The 15,421-nt window shown below is 36.6% G+C and overlaps 2 protein-coding genes across 2 annotated transcripts in view; one reads left to right on the forward strand and one right to left on the reverse strand.

The window, feature by feature from the left end:
* ZPLD1 (zona pellucida like domain containing 1) overlaps window positions 1–15,421 on the forward strand; it is a 133,793-nt gene that overhangs the window by 56,014 nt on the left and 62,358 nt on the right. The gene's annotated exons all lie outside the window — the stretch shown is intronic.
* Window positions 966–4,587, reverse strand: LOC142740954 (uncharacterized). Its single transcript, XM_075850362.1, has 2 exons — window positions 3,451–4,587; window positions 966–1,046 (listed from the first exon to the last, which is right to left on the reverse strand). Coding segments are annotated over exons 1-2 (855 nt in total). The 5' UTR covers window positions 4,305–4,587; the 3' UTR covers window positions 966–1,045.

Here is a 15,421-nt window from a genome sequence, read left to right on the forward strand (position 1 = left end):
TCAAGCCTAGTGACACATCTACTCAGCAAGTTTATATATGTTTGAGACTCTTTTACATAATTAGTCTCATTATAAAACAATCAAATACAAAGTGTATGAAAACAAACATCATATATTGTGTACGGTATCATCATAAACATAGACATGATACAGAAAATACAGAAGTGTGTATGTGACATCGTGAATAACAATACATAATAACAAAAACATTAAAAACAACTGATTACATTATAATCATTTATGCAGCAGTGGTGTAAAATCCATTGGCATATCCTCACTCACCAATCAGAACTTCAGACTCAACTACTCCATTCAAGTGTGTTACAGCACTCTGCTGCATCCCTCGTGGTAATTGAAATTCGACACATCAGTGTAATCCCCCGAGGCGGAAGTAAATCATCACTCCGCAGCAGAGAGCATAGATCGCATCCATATGATGTAATGCGTGTCAATGCGTTCCACTGAGTAGCCCCATGTATCATGGCATCGTAAGTTGCTAAGCAACTGCTGTAACATTACTATAAACATCCATTGACACGGCTATGTCAGTCAAAAAGTCATGAATGTAAAAAATACAGATATATTAGTAAATGCTCCCTATAGTAAGTGATGGAGATATTAGGAATATCTAAAAGTAGCTTTATATCGGCTTTTAAAGATGATCCACACGTGGGTTCAAAGACCTCTGTATACAACCAAGTACTCAGAACGATCTTGTTCCCAGAGTTATGGGACCACATAGACACGTCTTCACGTGTCCAGGATGTCACATTATCCTCATACGTGTAACGGACCCATATTATCACACTAGTGATATGATATATCATAAGACAAAAGAATGCATGAGAATCCCTCTCGCTTTTAATATCTCTCTATCACTTAGAAACCTAATAGGAGACTAGAAACAATTCAACAAATAATAAACATATTTTATTGATGCAATAAGACTTGATGCATTGAACATAGCCCCGTCAAATATCATAGTACAATAACATTGAAAAATAATTAAAGAAGTTCCGAAGTTCTGTTGGGAGTGGTATTCCAATCTAAAAAAATACAAAACATAATTGTTTTTAGTATTTATAAGACATTGACAGTAAATATGAGATATAGATATTGATATTAATGTGTCAACAATCATCATACTGAAGAGAACATCAAGAGAACACGAGGGAACGGAGCTCATAAGGCTATTCTATCTACAACAAATTCTACATTAAGTCCACAAGGTTTTAAGGAGTTCAGTAAAAAAATCCATCTTAATTCTTTTTTGTGTAAAACCAGATGGCGATCACCGCCAAATTGTAATGGAGGAACATGGTCCAGAATCATAAATGTTAGATCCCTTTCATTGTGACCATGTTCCGAAAAATGTTTAGCTACAGGTAAATCAAGTTTCTTTTTACGTATAGAAAAACGGTGATTGTTTAGACGAGTTTTAAAGGAACAGGTGGTTTCACCCACATAAAGGAGGCCACAGGGACACCATAGCACATATATGACCCACTCTGAGTCACAGGTGAAATTGTGTTTAATTTTAAACTGTTGTCCAGTCAACGGATGTCTAAAAAATTCCCCTTTGCACATCAAAGCACAATTAACACATCTGTAACATGGAATATTGCCAGGTTTTAGTGGTTTAAAAATAGGTTGTGTCGTTTTCTTATGATCTGGCATTCTGGTTTTCACCAGTCTATCTCGAAGATTTTGTGGGCGTCTATAGGACATAAGTGGATCATTATTCAATACATCAATGTGTCCAAAACTATTGCTAATAATTGGCCAATGTCTATTCATAATTTTGGAAATGTCTCCACTTCTATCATTATAAGTAGAGATAAATGGAATACGTTTCCGTTTTTCATGTGCTGACGGTTTTTTAGACTGCAATAAACTGTCCCTCGCTACATTATCAATCTTCTTTCTATGTGTCCACAGTAATGTTTTGGGGTAACCTCTTTGTAAAAAGTTACTAACCATAGTGTCTAAAGATATATCAAGATCCTCCTGTCTGTCGGTATTGCGTTTGGCCCTAATCATTTGGCTGTACGGCAAGGACCTTACCATACTTCTCGGATGGCAACTATCAAATCGTAACAGAGTGTTCCTATCGGTCTCTTTCGTGTACATTTTAGTTCTAATTATATTATTCACAATAGATACAGTAACATCCAAGAATTGGATATTATCCATAGAATGTATCATCGTAAATTGAATATCATCATCTATTGAATTAAGAAACCTATGAAAATCAATTAATGTAGTGACAGTGTCAGTCCAAATGAGGAAGATGTCATCTATGTATCGCCACCACTTCAAAACATGTGAGAAGTGGTGGGATACATAGACCGACCCCTCCTCAATGTTGTCCATGAAAATGTTGGCGTACGTGGGAGCCATGTTAGACCCCATGGCCGTTCCTTTCAACTGAATATAATAACTCTCTTTGAATATGAAATAGTTAGATGTCAAAATAAGTTCCACTAATGAAATAATAAACTCACAAGTAGCATTGTCATAGTCAGAAGTCAATAATTTACGTCGTACAGCATCAAGACCCTTGTTGTGATCAATCGAGGTATAAAGAGATGTAACATCAAAGGAGACCAAAATGGACCCCTCTGGTAGTTTTATAGATTTTAATTTCTGTAGAAAATCAGTGGTGTCTCTAATATAAGATTTGGAGTTAATAGCAAAATTTCTCAGCACTTTGTCCACAAAGATAGAGATGTTACTTATTAATGAGCCCCGGCCAGATACAATAGGGCGACCTGGTGGGTTCATTAAATCTTTGTGGATTTTTGGTAATATATATAAGCAAGGAGTAACAGGAAATTCAACAGTGAGAAATTTATGTAGCATTTGATCAATTATATCTTCATCTAGAGCTGTTTTAATAAGTGAAGTAATTCTTTTTGAAATATCCTGTCTAGGATCATTTTTTAGTACTCTATATACATTGGTATCTGCTAGTTGTCTGTAACATTCTCTCAAGTACATATCTGAATCCATAACCACGATTGCTCCACCCTTATCAGCAGGTTTTATAGTGAGATCATGGTTATGGATCAACTCATCTAATGCCACCATATCAAGAGTAGTCATATTAGGCTGTTTAAAGCTCAATTCACACGTTTGAGACCTAAGTAAAGCAATATCTTTCTGTACTAGTTCTCTAAAGGTTTCTATCGCATGTGATGCTATAGGAGGTTGGAACACACTCTTATTAAATAACCCCAGTTTATTAAGTGATAGTATCGGAAGGGTATCCTGTATTACTGTATTAACCGGTTGTGTTTCAAACCAGACCTTCAATTTAATAGATCTGACAAAACTGTAAATATCCAACTCTAATTGAAACCAATCAATATGCTGATTAGGGCAAAATGACAACCCTTTTGATAATAATTGTAATTGTGTATGAGACAATTGATGTTGAGAGATATTTACCACTGTGGTTTGGGCAGAGTCCTCTTGGTGCTGTCCTGCACCGGTTTCTGCCCTTTCTGATGAGTAGATTTTTGAAAACGGGTTCTTCCTTCCTCTGCTTCTCCTACGACCTGCTCGTCTGGTTTTCTTCTTTTTGATTTGTCCAGTGGGCTGGAATCTAAAAAATCTTCATTATTACTTGGAGGATATTTCTTAGTATGGAATTGATTACGGGAATCGCTTTTATTGAAAGCCGGTTCATTGCTTCTTTTGTTGTCACGTCTAAAGGCTCCATCAGCATAATTGAGAGAATTGTCCCAAGTGTAAACACGTCCCATAGAATAATCTGTTTGATCACGGAACCATTTCTTCTTTTTGGTTTCTTCTATATCCATCCTCACTTTATTGAGCGTCATACGTAATTTCTCCATGTGTACATTAAAATCATCAGTTTGCACCAACGTTTTGAGTGTGTTCTCCAAATCTTGTACTTTCACCCTTAAAGATCTCAGATCTCTCTGCAAAAAATCCATATTAAGTAATATGGTTTCCAAGGCATATTTGCTTGCGAGTTGCTCATTTTTATTCCTGAACTCTTCGTGTTGCATATGCATCGTTGGTTTAAGTAAAATTCTCATCCCCCGTGGGATCATGTTGTTTCTATAGTATTGTCCCAATGTGAGTAGATGTAATTCAACATTAATCAGACGTCGTGACTCAAATTCCAGATTTCTCTTGATGTCAGTAATAGAAGGAACACTTAAAAATGACACATCACCCTCCGCTCCACTCAGGATTCTTTCAATGTCCTCTTCAGTAAAAACAGCAGCAGTATTGGATGAAACATTCCCAGCAGGTATATTGACCTGCTCCATGTTAAACGAGTAAATGATGGTTGAAAAAACGTGGTGCAAGCTAATGGAATCCAGATATAGCACACAAGAAGACAGCAGCACTCACTAATGAATAATCGACCAGGTGCCCAGCAAAACGTCCCGATCCTAGGACGTATAATGATATATAGCAGAAGAAAATTTGCAGCACTCCAACATGAAAAAAATGGTGGTTTATTCAATCCAAACTAACAGCAACGTTTCAATCCTACAATAGGATCTTTATCAAGCCTAGTGACACATCTACTCAGCAAGTTTATATATGTTTGAGACTCTTTTACATAATTAGTCTCATTATAAAACAATCAAATACAAAGTGTATGAAAACAAACATCATATATTGTGTACGGTATCATCATAAACATAGACATGATACAGAAAATACAGAAGTGTGTATGTGACATCGTGAATAACAATACATAATAACAAAAACATTAAAAACAACTGATTACATTATAATCATTTATGCAGCAGTGGTGTAAAATCCATTGGCATATCCTCACTCACCAATCAGAACTTCAGACTCAACTACTCCATTCAAGTGTGTTACAGCACTCTGCTGCATCCCTCGTGGTAATTGAAATTCGACACATCAGTGTAATCCCCCGAGGCGGAAGTAAATCATCACTCCGCAGCAGAGAGCATAGATCGCATCCATATGATGTAATGCGTGTCAATGCGTTCCACTGAGTAGCCCCATGTATCATGGCATCGTAAGTTGCTAAGCAACTGCTGTAACATTACTATAAACATCCATTGACACGGCTATGTCAGTCAAAAAGTCATGAATGTAAAAAATACAGATATATTAGTAAATGCTCCCTATAGTAAGTGATGGAGATATTAGGAATATCTAAAAGTAGCTTTATATCGGCTTTTAAAGATGATCCACACGTGGGTTCAAAGACCTCTGTATACAACCAAGTACTCAGAACGATCTTGTTCCCAGAGTTATGGGACCACATAGACACGTCTTCACGTGTCCAGGATGTCACATTATCCTCATACGTGTAACGGACCCATATTATCACACTAGTGATATGATATATCATAAGACAAAAGAATGCATGAGAATCCCTCTCGCTTTTACTATCTCTCTATCACTTAGAAACCTAATAGGAGACTAGAAACAATTCAACAAATAATAAACATATTTTATTGATGCAATAAGACTTGATGCATTGAACATAGCCCCGTCAAATATCATAGTACAATAACATTGAAAAATAATTAAAGAAGTTCCGAAGTTCTGTTGGGAGTGGTATTCCAATCTAAAAAAATACAAAACATAATTGTTTTTAGTATTTATAAGACATTGACAGTAAATATGAGATATAGATATTGATATTAATGTGTCAACAATCATCATACTGAAGAGAACATCAAGAGAACACGAGGGAACGGAGCTCATAAGGCTATTCTATCTACAACAAATTCTACATTAAGTCCACAAGGTTTTAAGGAGTTCAGTAAAAAAATCCATCTTAATTCTTTTTTGTGTAAAACCAGATGGCGATCACCGCCAAATTGTAATGGAGGAACATGGTCCAGAATCATAAATGTTAGATCCCTTTCATTGTGACCATGTTCCGAAAAATGTTTAGCTACAGGTAAATCAAGTTTCTTTTTACGTATAGAAAAACGGTGATTGTTTAGACGAGTTTTAATGGAACAGGTGGTTTCACCCACATAAAGGAGGCCACAGGGACACCATAGCACATATATGACCCACTCTGAGTCACAGGTGAAATTGTGTTTAATTTTAAACTGTTGTCCAGTCAACGGATGTCTAAAAAATTCCCCTTTGCACATCAAAGCACAATTAACACATCTGTAACATGGAATATTGCCAGGTTTTAGTGGTTTAAAAATAGGTTGTGTCGTTTTCTTATGATCTGGCATTCTGGTTTTCACCAGTCTATCTCGAAGATTTTGTGGGCGTCTATAGGACATAAGTGGATCATTATTCAATACATCAATGTGTCCAAAACTATTGCTAATAATTGGCCAATGTCTATTCATAATTTTGGAAATGTCTCCACTTCTATCATTATAAGTAGAGATAAATGGAATACGTTTCCGTTTTTCATGTGCTGACGGTTTTTTAGACTGCAATAAACTGTCCCTCGCTACATTATCAATCTTCTTTCTATGTGTCCACAGTAATGTTTTGGGGTAACCTCTTTGTAAAAAGTTACTAACCATAGTGTCTAAAGATATATCAAGATCCTCCTGTCTGTCGGTATTGCGTTTGGCCCTAATCATTTGGCTGTACGGCAAGGACCTTACCATACTTCTCGGATGGCAACTATCAAATCGTAACAGAGTGTTCCTATCGGTCTCTTTCGTGTACATTTTAGTTCTAATTATATTATTCACAATAGATACAGTAACATCCAAGAATTGGATATTATCCATAGAATGTATCATCGTAAATTGAATATCATCATCTATTGAATTAAGAAACCTATGAAAATCAATTAATGTAGTGACAGTGTCAGTCCAAATGAGGAAGATGTCATCTATGTATCGCCACCACTTCAAAACATGTGAGAAGTGGTGGGATACATAGACCGACCCCTCCTCAATGTTGTCCATGAAAATGTTGGCGTACGTGGGAGCCATGTTAGACCCCATGGCCGTTCCTTTCAACTGAATATAATAACTCTCTTTGAGGAGGGGTCGGTCTATGTATCCCACCACTTCTCACATGTTTTGAAGTGGTGGCGATACATAGATGACATCTTCCTCATTTGGACTGACACTGTCACTACATTAATTGATTTTCATAGGTTTCTTAATTCAATAGATGATGATATTCAATTTACGATGATACATTCTATGGATAATATCCAATTCTTGGATGTTACTGTATCTATTGTGAATAATATAATTAGAACTAAAATGTACACGAAAGAGACCGATAGGAACACTCTGTTACGATTTGATAGTTGCCATCCGAGAAGTATGGTAAGGTCCTTGCCGTACAGCCAAATGATTAGGGCCAAACGCAATACCGACAGACAGGAGGATCTTGATATATCTTTAGACACTATGGTTAGTAACTTTTTACAAAGAGGTTACCCCAAAACATTACTGTGGACACATAGAAAGAAGATTGATAATGTAGCGAGGGACAGTTTATTGCAGTCTAAAAAACCGTCAGCACATGAAAAACGGAAACGTATTCCATTTATCTCTACTTATAATGATAGAAGTGGAGACATTTCCAAAATTATGAATAGACATTGGCCAATTATTAGCAATAGTTTTGGACACATTGATGTATTGAATAATGATCCACTTATGTCCTATAGACGCCCACAAAATCTTCGAGATAGACTGGTGAAAACCAGAATGCCAGATCATAAGAAAACGACACAACCTATTTTTAAACCACTAAAACCTGGCAATATTCCATGTTACAGATGTGTTAATTGTGCTTTGATGTGCAAAGGGGAATTTTTTAGACATCCGTTGACTGGACAACAGTTTAAAATTAAACACAATTTCACCTGTGACTCAGAGTGGGTCATATATGTGCTATGGTGTCCCTGTGGCCTCCTTTATGTGGGTGAAACCACCTGTTCCTTTAAAACTCGTCTAAACAATCACCGTTTTTCTATACGTAAAAAGAAACTTGATTTACCTGTAGCTAAACATTTTTCGGAACATGGTCACAATGAAAGGGATCTAACATTTATGATTCTGGACCATGTTCCTCCATTACAATTTGGCGGTGATCGCCATCTGGTTTTACACAAAAAAGAATTAAGATGGATTTTTTTACTGAACTCCTTAAAACCTTGTGGACTTAATGTAGAATTTGTTGTAGATAGAATAGCCTTATGAGCTCCGTTCCCTCGTGTTCTCTTGATGTTCTCTTCAGTATGATGATTGTTGACACATTAATATCAATATCTATATCTCATATTTACTGTCAATGTCTTATAAATACTAAAAACAATTATGTTTTGTATTTTTTTAGATTGGAATACCACTCCCAACAGAACTTCGGAACTTCTTTAATTATTTTTCAATGTTATTGTACTATGATATTTGACGGGGCTATGTTCAATGCATCAAGTCTTATTGCATCAATAAAATATGTTTATTATTTGTTGAATTGTTTCTAGTCTCCTATTAGGTTTCTAAGTGATAGAGAGATATTAAAAGCGAGAGGGATTCTCATACATTCTTTTGTCTTATGATATATCATATCACTAGTGTGATAATATGGGTCCGTTACACGTATGAGGATAATGTGACATCCTGGACACGTGAAGACGTGTCTATGTGGTCCCATAACTCTGGGAACAAGATCGTTCTGAGTACTTGGTTGTATACAGAGGTCTTTGAACCCACGTGTGGATCATCTTTAAAAGCCGATATAAAGCTACTTTTAGATATTCCTAATATCTCCATCACTTACTATAGGGAGCATTTACTAATATATCTGTATTTTTTACATTCATGACTTTTTGACTGACATAGCCGTGTCAATGGATGTTTATAGTAATGTTACAGCAGTTGCTTAGCAACTTACGATGCCATGATACATGGGGCTACTCAGTGGAACGCATTGACACGCATTACATCATATGGATGCGATCTATGCTCTCTGCTGCGGAGTGATGATTTACTTCCGCCTCGGGGGATTACACTGATGTGTCGAATTTCAATTACCACGAGGGATGCAGCAGAGTGCTGTAACACACTTGAATGGAGTAGTTGAGTCTGAAGTTCTGATTGGTGAGTGAGGATATGCCAATGGATTTTACACCACTGCTGCATAAATGATTATAATGTAATCAGTTGTTTTTAATGTTTTTGTTATTATGTATTGTTATTCACGATGTCACATACACACTTCTGTATTTTCTGTATCATGTCTATGTTTATGATGATACCGTACACAATATATGATGTTTGTTTTCATACACTTTGTATTTGATTGTTTTATAATGAGACTAATTATGTAAAAGAGTCTCAAACATATATAAACTTGCTGAGTAGATGTGTCACTAGGCTTGATAAAGATCCTATTGTAGGATTGAAACGTTGCTGTTAGTTTGGATTGAATAAACCACCATTTTTTTCATGTTGGAGTGCTGCAAATTTTCTTCTGCTATATATCATTATACGTCCTAGGATCGGGACGTTTTGCTGGGCACCTGGTCGATTATTCATTAGTGAGTGCTGCTGTCTTCTTGTGTGCTATATATATATATATATATATATATTTAGTTTAGTTTAATTTATATTATTTGAAAGTATAATTTAAAAAATAATGACTTTCAAGGTTTTGACTATAATATTTATTTTTTTGGTGCATGCTCCCTTTCTGATTTTGAAATATGTCTTGACAAAAACAAATATTTGTAAGTCCATATGATTGTTCTTCTTGATCCAACAGTTTTTTCGTTCACAACTTTTGGGATGCTTTAGTTTCTTTGCCATTACTATTGACTTTTTGTGAATGAAGATAATTAAACATCTGGCTGCAGTAGTTCTTTATAATATATGATCAACATGACATAATCAACAATACAATCGGTTACAATCAAGAAACCTTGGCATCATCTCAACTAGTAATTCATGAGATTCAAGAAATTATATAACCAAAGTACCCTTCAAGTGCAAATTATAGAACTAATATTGTGATAAATTTAGTCATACATTTACTTTGAAGTGGGATTTTAAAAAAGAAAAAAAAATGGAAAAATAATTGAGTTGTGATCAAGAGAAAAACAAGTGGATTTAAAAATATTTGTTTTATTTTTTAGGATTTCTTTTTATTTTTCGTGGCTCTTTTTTAATAAAAAAAGGCTGAGGACTGAAAAGAAGGGAAAGGGTAAGTAAATGTAAATTACAATTTGCTTATCTGGGCACCCTGACCCTTCTTTATCTGACATTATCAAGCAGTATAGATAAATGTTTTCAAATGGAAATACTTATTTACATGAGAACTCAAACTAATTGAAAATACAATTTATAGCCCCTGATGACATGATCAGGATGGGCACAATGTGGCTCTGGAGCCACATATGGTTTGCAACCTTTTTGATGCAGTTCCAAACTCCCCAACCCTATTACATAAGATTCCAGGGTACATTGAGGCACTGTCAGCCAAGATACAAGACATCAATCATAGATCACTTTAGCCAGAGAGAATTTTTCAGTGCTCATATTTGAATGTAGAGTTCAGCACAGGATGTTTTAGTTCCAATTGAGTCACTGCTAGAGATGAGCAAATCGAGCCTACACAAATCATATTCGTTACACGTTTCCCAAAAGTTTTAGATTTTAACGAATCCAAAACTTTTGGGATTCGTACTGCAACAATCGATCAAAATGGTTGCCATTATAAAGATCAGGAGACAAGAATATAAAGAAGGATCACATGACCTCAGACGTAACCTGGTGGGCTTCCACATAATGCCTTGCAGGCAGCCCTCCCTATAGCACAGACAATCATCAGGGGTATATGTGTGAGTCACTGATGACTCAGTAGATGACAGTCAAATAAATCATAGCCATTATAAACAGCCCAACCAGGAAATGCTGCTGCAGATGGATTAGTGTCAGTGAGTGTGTATCATAGTGGGAATAAGAGAATAGATAGCTAGATTTACAATAATTTGATAGAGCTATAGATTTTAGAGAGAGATAGTAGTCAGTCAGTGTGTTAGTTAAGCAGGCACAGGCAGCCATTGCTGTTAGTGATTGCTGCTGCAGCTATACAATTCTTACATTTATTTGTGAATCACCAATCTTAATCACATCATTCACAAATCTTCTTCAATAATATTAGTTCAAAGGATCATACATGACTTTTTAGGGGCAGAATGAATCGAATCTGATGGCCAATTTAATAAAATCCTACCCGAAATTAATTTCGGTAAGTTCACTTATCTGTAGTTACTGCTGATTTGCAGCTACAGAAGTAACTAATTTGTGAGTACTGTAATTCTGTGTGGTGAGCAGAATTGTATCAGCAATTACATGTAGATGTTCCTTTCTGTGCCGGCACTATATTTCTGATAGAATACATTTGTCAAGTTTGGAATATCTCCAAGGTGGCACCAGTGTGTAGGTACTAGCTGTAACCCTAGTGTATGTACAGACTACTGTATGAACTACAGTTTTAGCCTTTCAGGGTGTCATTGAAGTCACTAGGTCTGGGCACTCAGATAACACAGGATTGAGATAAGAACTATGGTTAAAGTCCTCTTACATGGCCTGATATGGGCCGTGAAAATGAGCGCCGTTCAGCAATGCAGCTCGGTGATCAGCGCACGTTTGCTCCTTTCAAAGGGAGTAATGATTAGTAAAAATGGGGACGAGTGATCGTTACTACGATCGCTCATTCCCATGTATTTCTCTTATGTTGGCAGCATATCTCTCTGTTTCACAGGGAGATGTGCTGCCAACAACGATATTATTATTTTTCTGCAAAAACAATACAATCAGCCGATTATCGAGCGTTTGCTCTTTCATTAGCTGATCGTTGCCCTGTTTACATGCTCGTTAGCCCGATTATTGGCCCATGTAAAAGAGCCCTTAGTTTTGGACATGAGAGTATGGTAATAAACGGCGGGACTTACATCCCTTGTTGAAAAACTTATTGTAGGATGTGCCTTTATATTTCAATGACTGAGATTCCTGACAGACAGCTAGCCATTATTCTGACTCCAAAAGGCACCCCTCTTAGATTTTACTATTCAGAGAGTTCACCAATATTGATAATAGGTGTCTGCTAACTGTACAGGGTGCAATAGAAACGGTTGTTCAAGTACTGCCTAGAAATGGTATTGATTGCTTTGAAAAATTGTATCTTTACCCATCTGAATGTCAAAACTTTTGGACAAAACAGATGACAGCCCCTGCATATATGCATTATCAACAGGGAAGATTGAGTTTTCTATGCATTGATTTTGCACATGTATGAATATATTTAGAGTAGTACTGCAGCTGTTACTCTAGCAACACATTATGGTGCTTAGAACAGGTCGGTATAACCATACATGTGCTATCTGTTAGACTGGGTTCACACGAGCATGTTACGTCCGTAATGGACGGAACGTATTTGGGCCGTTAATCCCGAACCGAACACACTGCAGGGAGCCGGGCTCCTAGCATCATAGTTATGTACGATGCTAGGAGTCCCTGACTCTCCGTGGAACTACTGTCCCGTACTGAAAACATGATTACAGTACGGGACAGTTGTCCTGCAGCGAGGCAGGGACTCCTAGCATCGTACATAACTATGATGCTAGGAGCCTGGCTCCCTGCAGTGTGTTCGGTCCGGGACTTGTGGCCGAAATACGTTCCATCCATTACAGACGTAACATGTTCGTGTGAAACTAGCCTTATTCTATAGCCACACCACCAGTCAATGAAATGGTTGAAAAATGTAATGTCACTTAACAATGTACAACCATAAGGTATAAGTGATAAGAGTTAGAGAAAATAGATAGCAATTTTTGGTTTGTTAATACAATTCTGTTCACTGGCAGGCTACACAGGAGAGAGTTACAGTAATTCATTTGGGATATAGACTAGTATGCTGGTTGTCTTGTGCATGAATAAGGGATGTGTGAAATTCATTCGGTTAGAGATGATAGAAAGAGGTTAGAACCTGGATCTAAGACATAAATTAGATAGTGGAGTCAGATTTTACCACTAAGGCTATATTTACATCAAGTTTTTGGCCTAAGTTTTACGTATATGGTGGCAAAAGCTACTGACGTGTACGTTAAAAACAGGCTGTGATGAACAGTGGCATCCATCACCCATAGACTATAATGGCATCCGTTAACGGATGCTTCATCAACTCTCATGACACTTTTGACGTCGTATCCATTAAACGGATATCATTATAGCCTATGGTTATCGATGCCACTGTTAGTTATCCATTTAATCTATGCATTACCCATAGGCTATAGTGGCATCTGTTAAACAATACATCATGAAAAGCTATAATAAAACTCATGACATATACATTTAATGTATGTATGTGACGGTTGCCATACAGTGACATCCATCACACATAGGCTAAAATGTACAAAAATCTATACAAAGTCTACTATGCTATTTCATACCATTTTTTTTGCGGTTTACTGACATATACCAGCCAGACGGAAGCCAAAAGGACAATCTTTCGACCTCCATCTGACAAAAGAGCCCTGTAGACATGTTTAGTGTGTGCGTCGGGAGCTTTCGTAATGTACACGCTAAATGTAAGCCCAAAAAGTTTATGTGAACAGGGTGTAAACATTAAGAGTCTGGAGAATTGTATATTTTAATGTATTTTAATATAGAGAGCATTAACGAGCATTTAGCGATTTAAGTCCATTCAAGGATTTTTTCATGCTTCCCATTTATATACTATAGAATCAGATTTCAAAATCCTAAAATAAATCTATGCATATCCTATATTTGTACATAAACAGGTTGAGGCCAATGCTAGACTACATCTGCAGCTGCACAATCCAAGATAATAGCGGGTCACATTATTCATAGGCATGATGGATGATTTTAACCCCTTAATGACCGCCTATACGTGTTTTCACGGCGGCCATTAAGGGTTACTTATACACAGCTTTTTTGACTGAAAAATAAAAAAGTTATGGCTCTCAGAATATGGTGACACAAAAAATAAAATTATTTTATAAATAAGTGATTTTATTGCGCAATTGCTGCAAAACATAAAATAACTATATACATATGGTATCGCCGTAATCGTACCGACCCACAGAATAAAGTAAAATGTGATTTATAGTCCAGGGTGAACGCCATAAAAAAATTATAATAAAAACCATTGTCAGAATTGATGGTTTTTGGTCACCTTGCTTGCCAAATTTTTTTTAAAAGTTATGGCTTTCAGAATATGGCAATTCTAAATGTGCAGAGTGTTCCAATAGCGGATAAGATTGGGCACCATTTATCAGTGCGACAATGGCCACATATCTGCGGATTATTATTTATTTAGCCCATTATTATACCCTCTTATTATGCCCTGATGCACTCTGCACAGATTACATATGCCAGCACATTTTAAACTGAAATACCAGCAAAACGCCAAACAGAACAACTACCAAGCAAAATCTGTGCTCCAAAAGCAAAATGGCGCTCCCTCCCTTCTGAGTCCTACATCGTGCCCAAACAGCAGTTTACGTCCACAGATATGGCATCGCCATACCCAGGAGAACCCGGTTAGTATTTTATGAGGTATTTGTCTTCAGTGGAACAAACTGGGCATAACATATAGTGCACTAAAATGGCATATCAGTGGAAAATTTTAATTTTCACTCTGCCCCATCCGTTGCACATTAATCCCTTCGCGCACCATGACTTAATAGCATTTTGTGGTGTGGGGGGTGATGTATGGAGCAGGCTCATGCGCTGAGCCCGCGCCATGCGCTGCGGGTGTCAGCTGTGTATTACAGCTGACACCCGGGACTAACGGACAGGAACAGCGATCGCGCTGTTACAGGAGACTGTAAAAATTACAATATACTGCAATACATTAGTATTGCAGTGTATTGTACCATTGATCTAATGATTGCTGGTTCAAGTCCCTTAGGGGACAAATAAAATGTGTAAAAACAAAAGTAAATTATTATTAGTGAATTGTTTTTTTATAAATATTTAAAGTCCAAAAAAAAAGCCCTTTTCGTTTTTTCTTCTCTAAAGTAATGTAAAAAAATAAAGAAAATACACAAAATTGGTATCGCTGTATGTGTAAAAGTCCAAACTATTACAATATACCATTATTTAACTCGCACGGTGAACGCCGTGAAAAATAAAGACTTTAAAACTGCAAAATCACAGTTTTTTGGTAATTTTGTCCCTACCAAAAAATTTAATAAAAAGTGCTCAAAAAGTTGTATGTGCCAAAAAATGGTACCAATAAAAACTACAGCTCATTCCACAAAAAAAATAAGCCTTCACACCACTCGGTGACGGAAAAATAAAAAAGTTATAGCTCTTGGAAAGCGGGGAGGGAAAAACGAAAAAGAAAAAATGGATCAGTCTGGAAAGGGTTAATTCCTTTCTAATGAAAAAAACATTTATGACCACATGAGGGGTATTGT

The sequence above is a fragment of the Rhinoderma darwinii genome, chromosome 2 (assembly GCF_050947455.1).
Source record: "Rhinoderma darwinii isolate aRhiDar2 chromosome 2, aRhiDar2.hap1, whole genome shotgun sequence".
In the NCBI taxonomy this organism is placed as follows: Eukaryota; Metazoa; Chordata; class Amphibia; order Anura; family Rhinodermatidae; genus Rhinoderma; species Rhinoderma darwinii.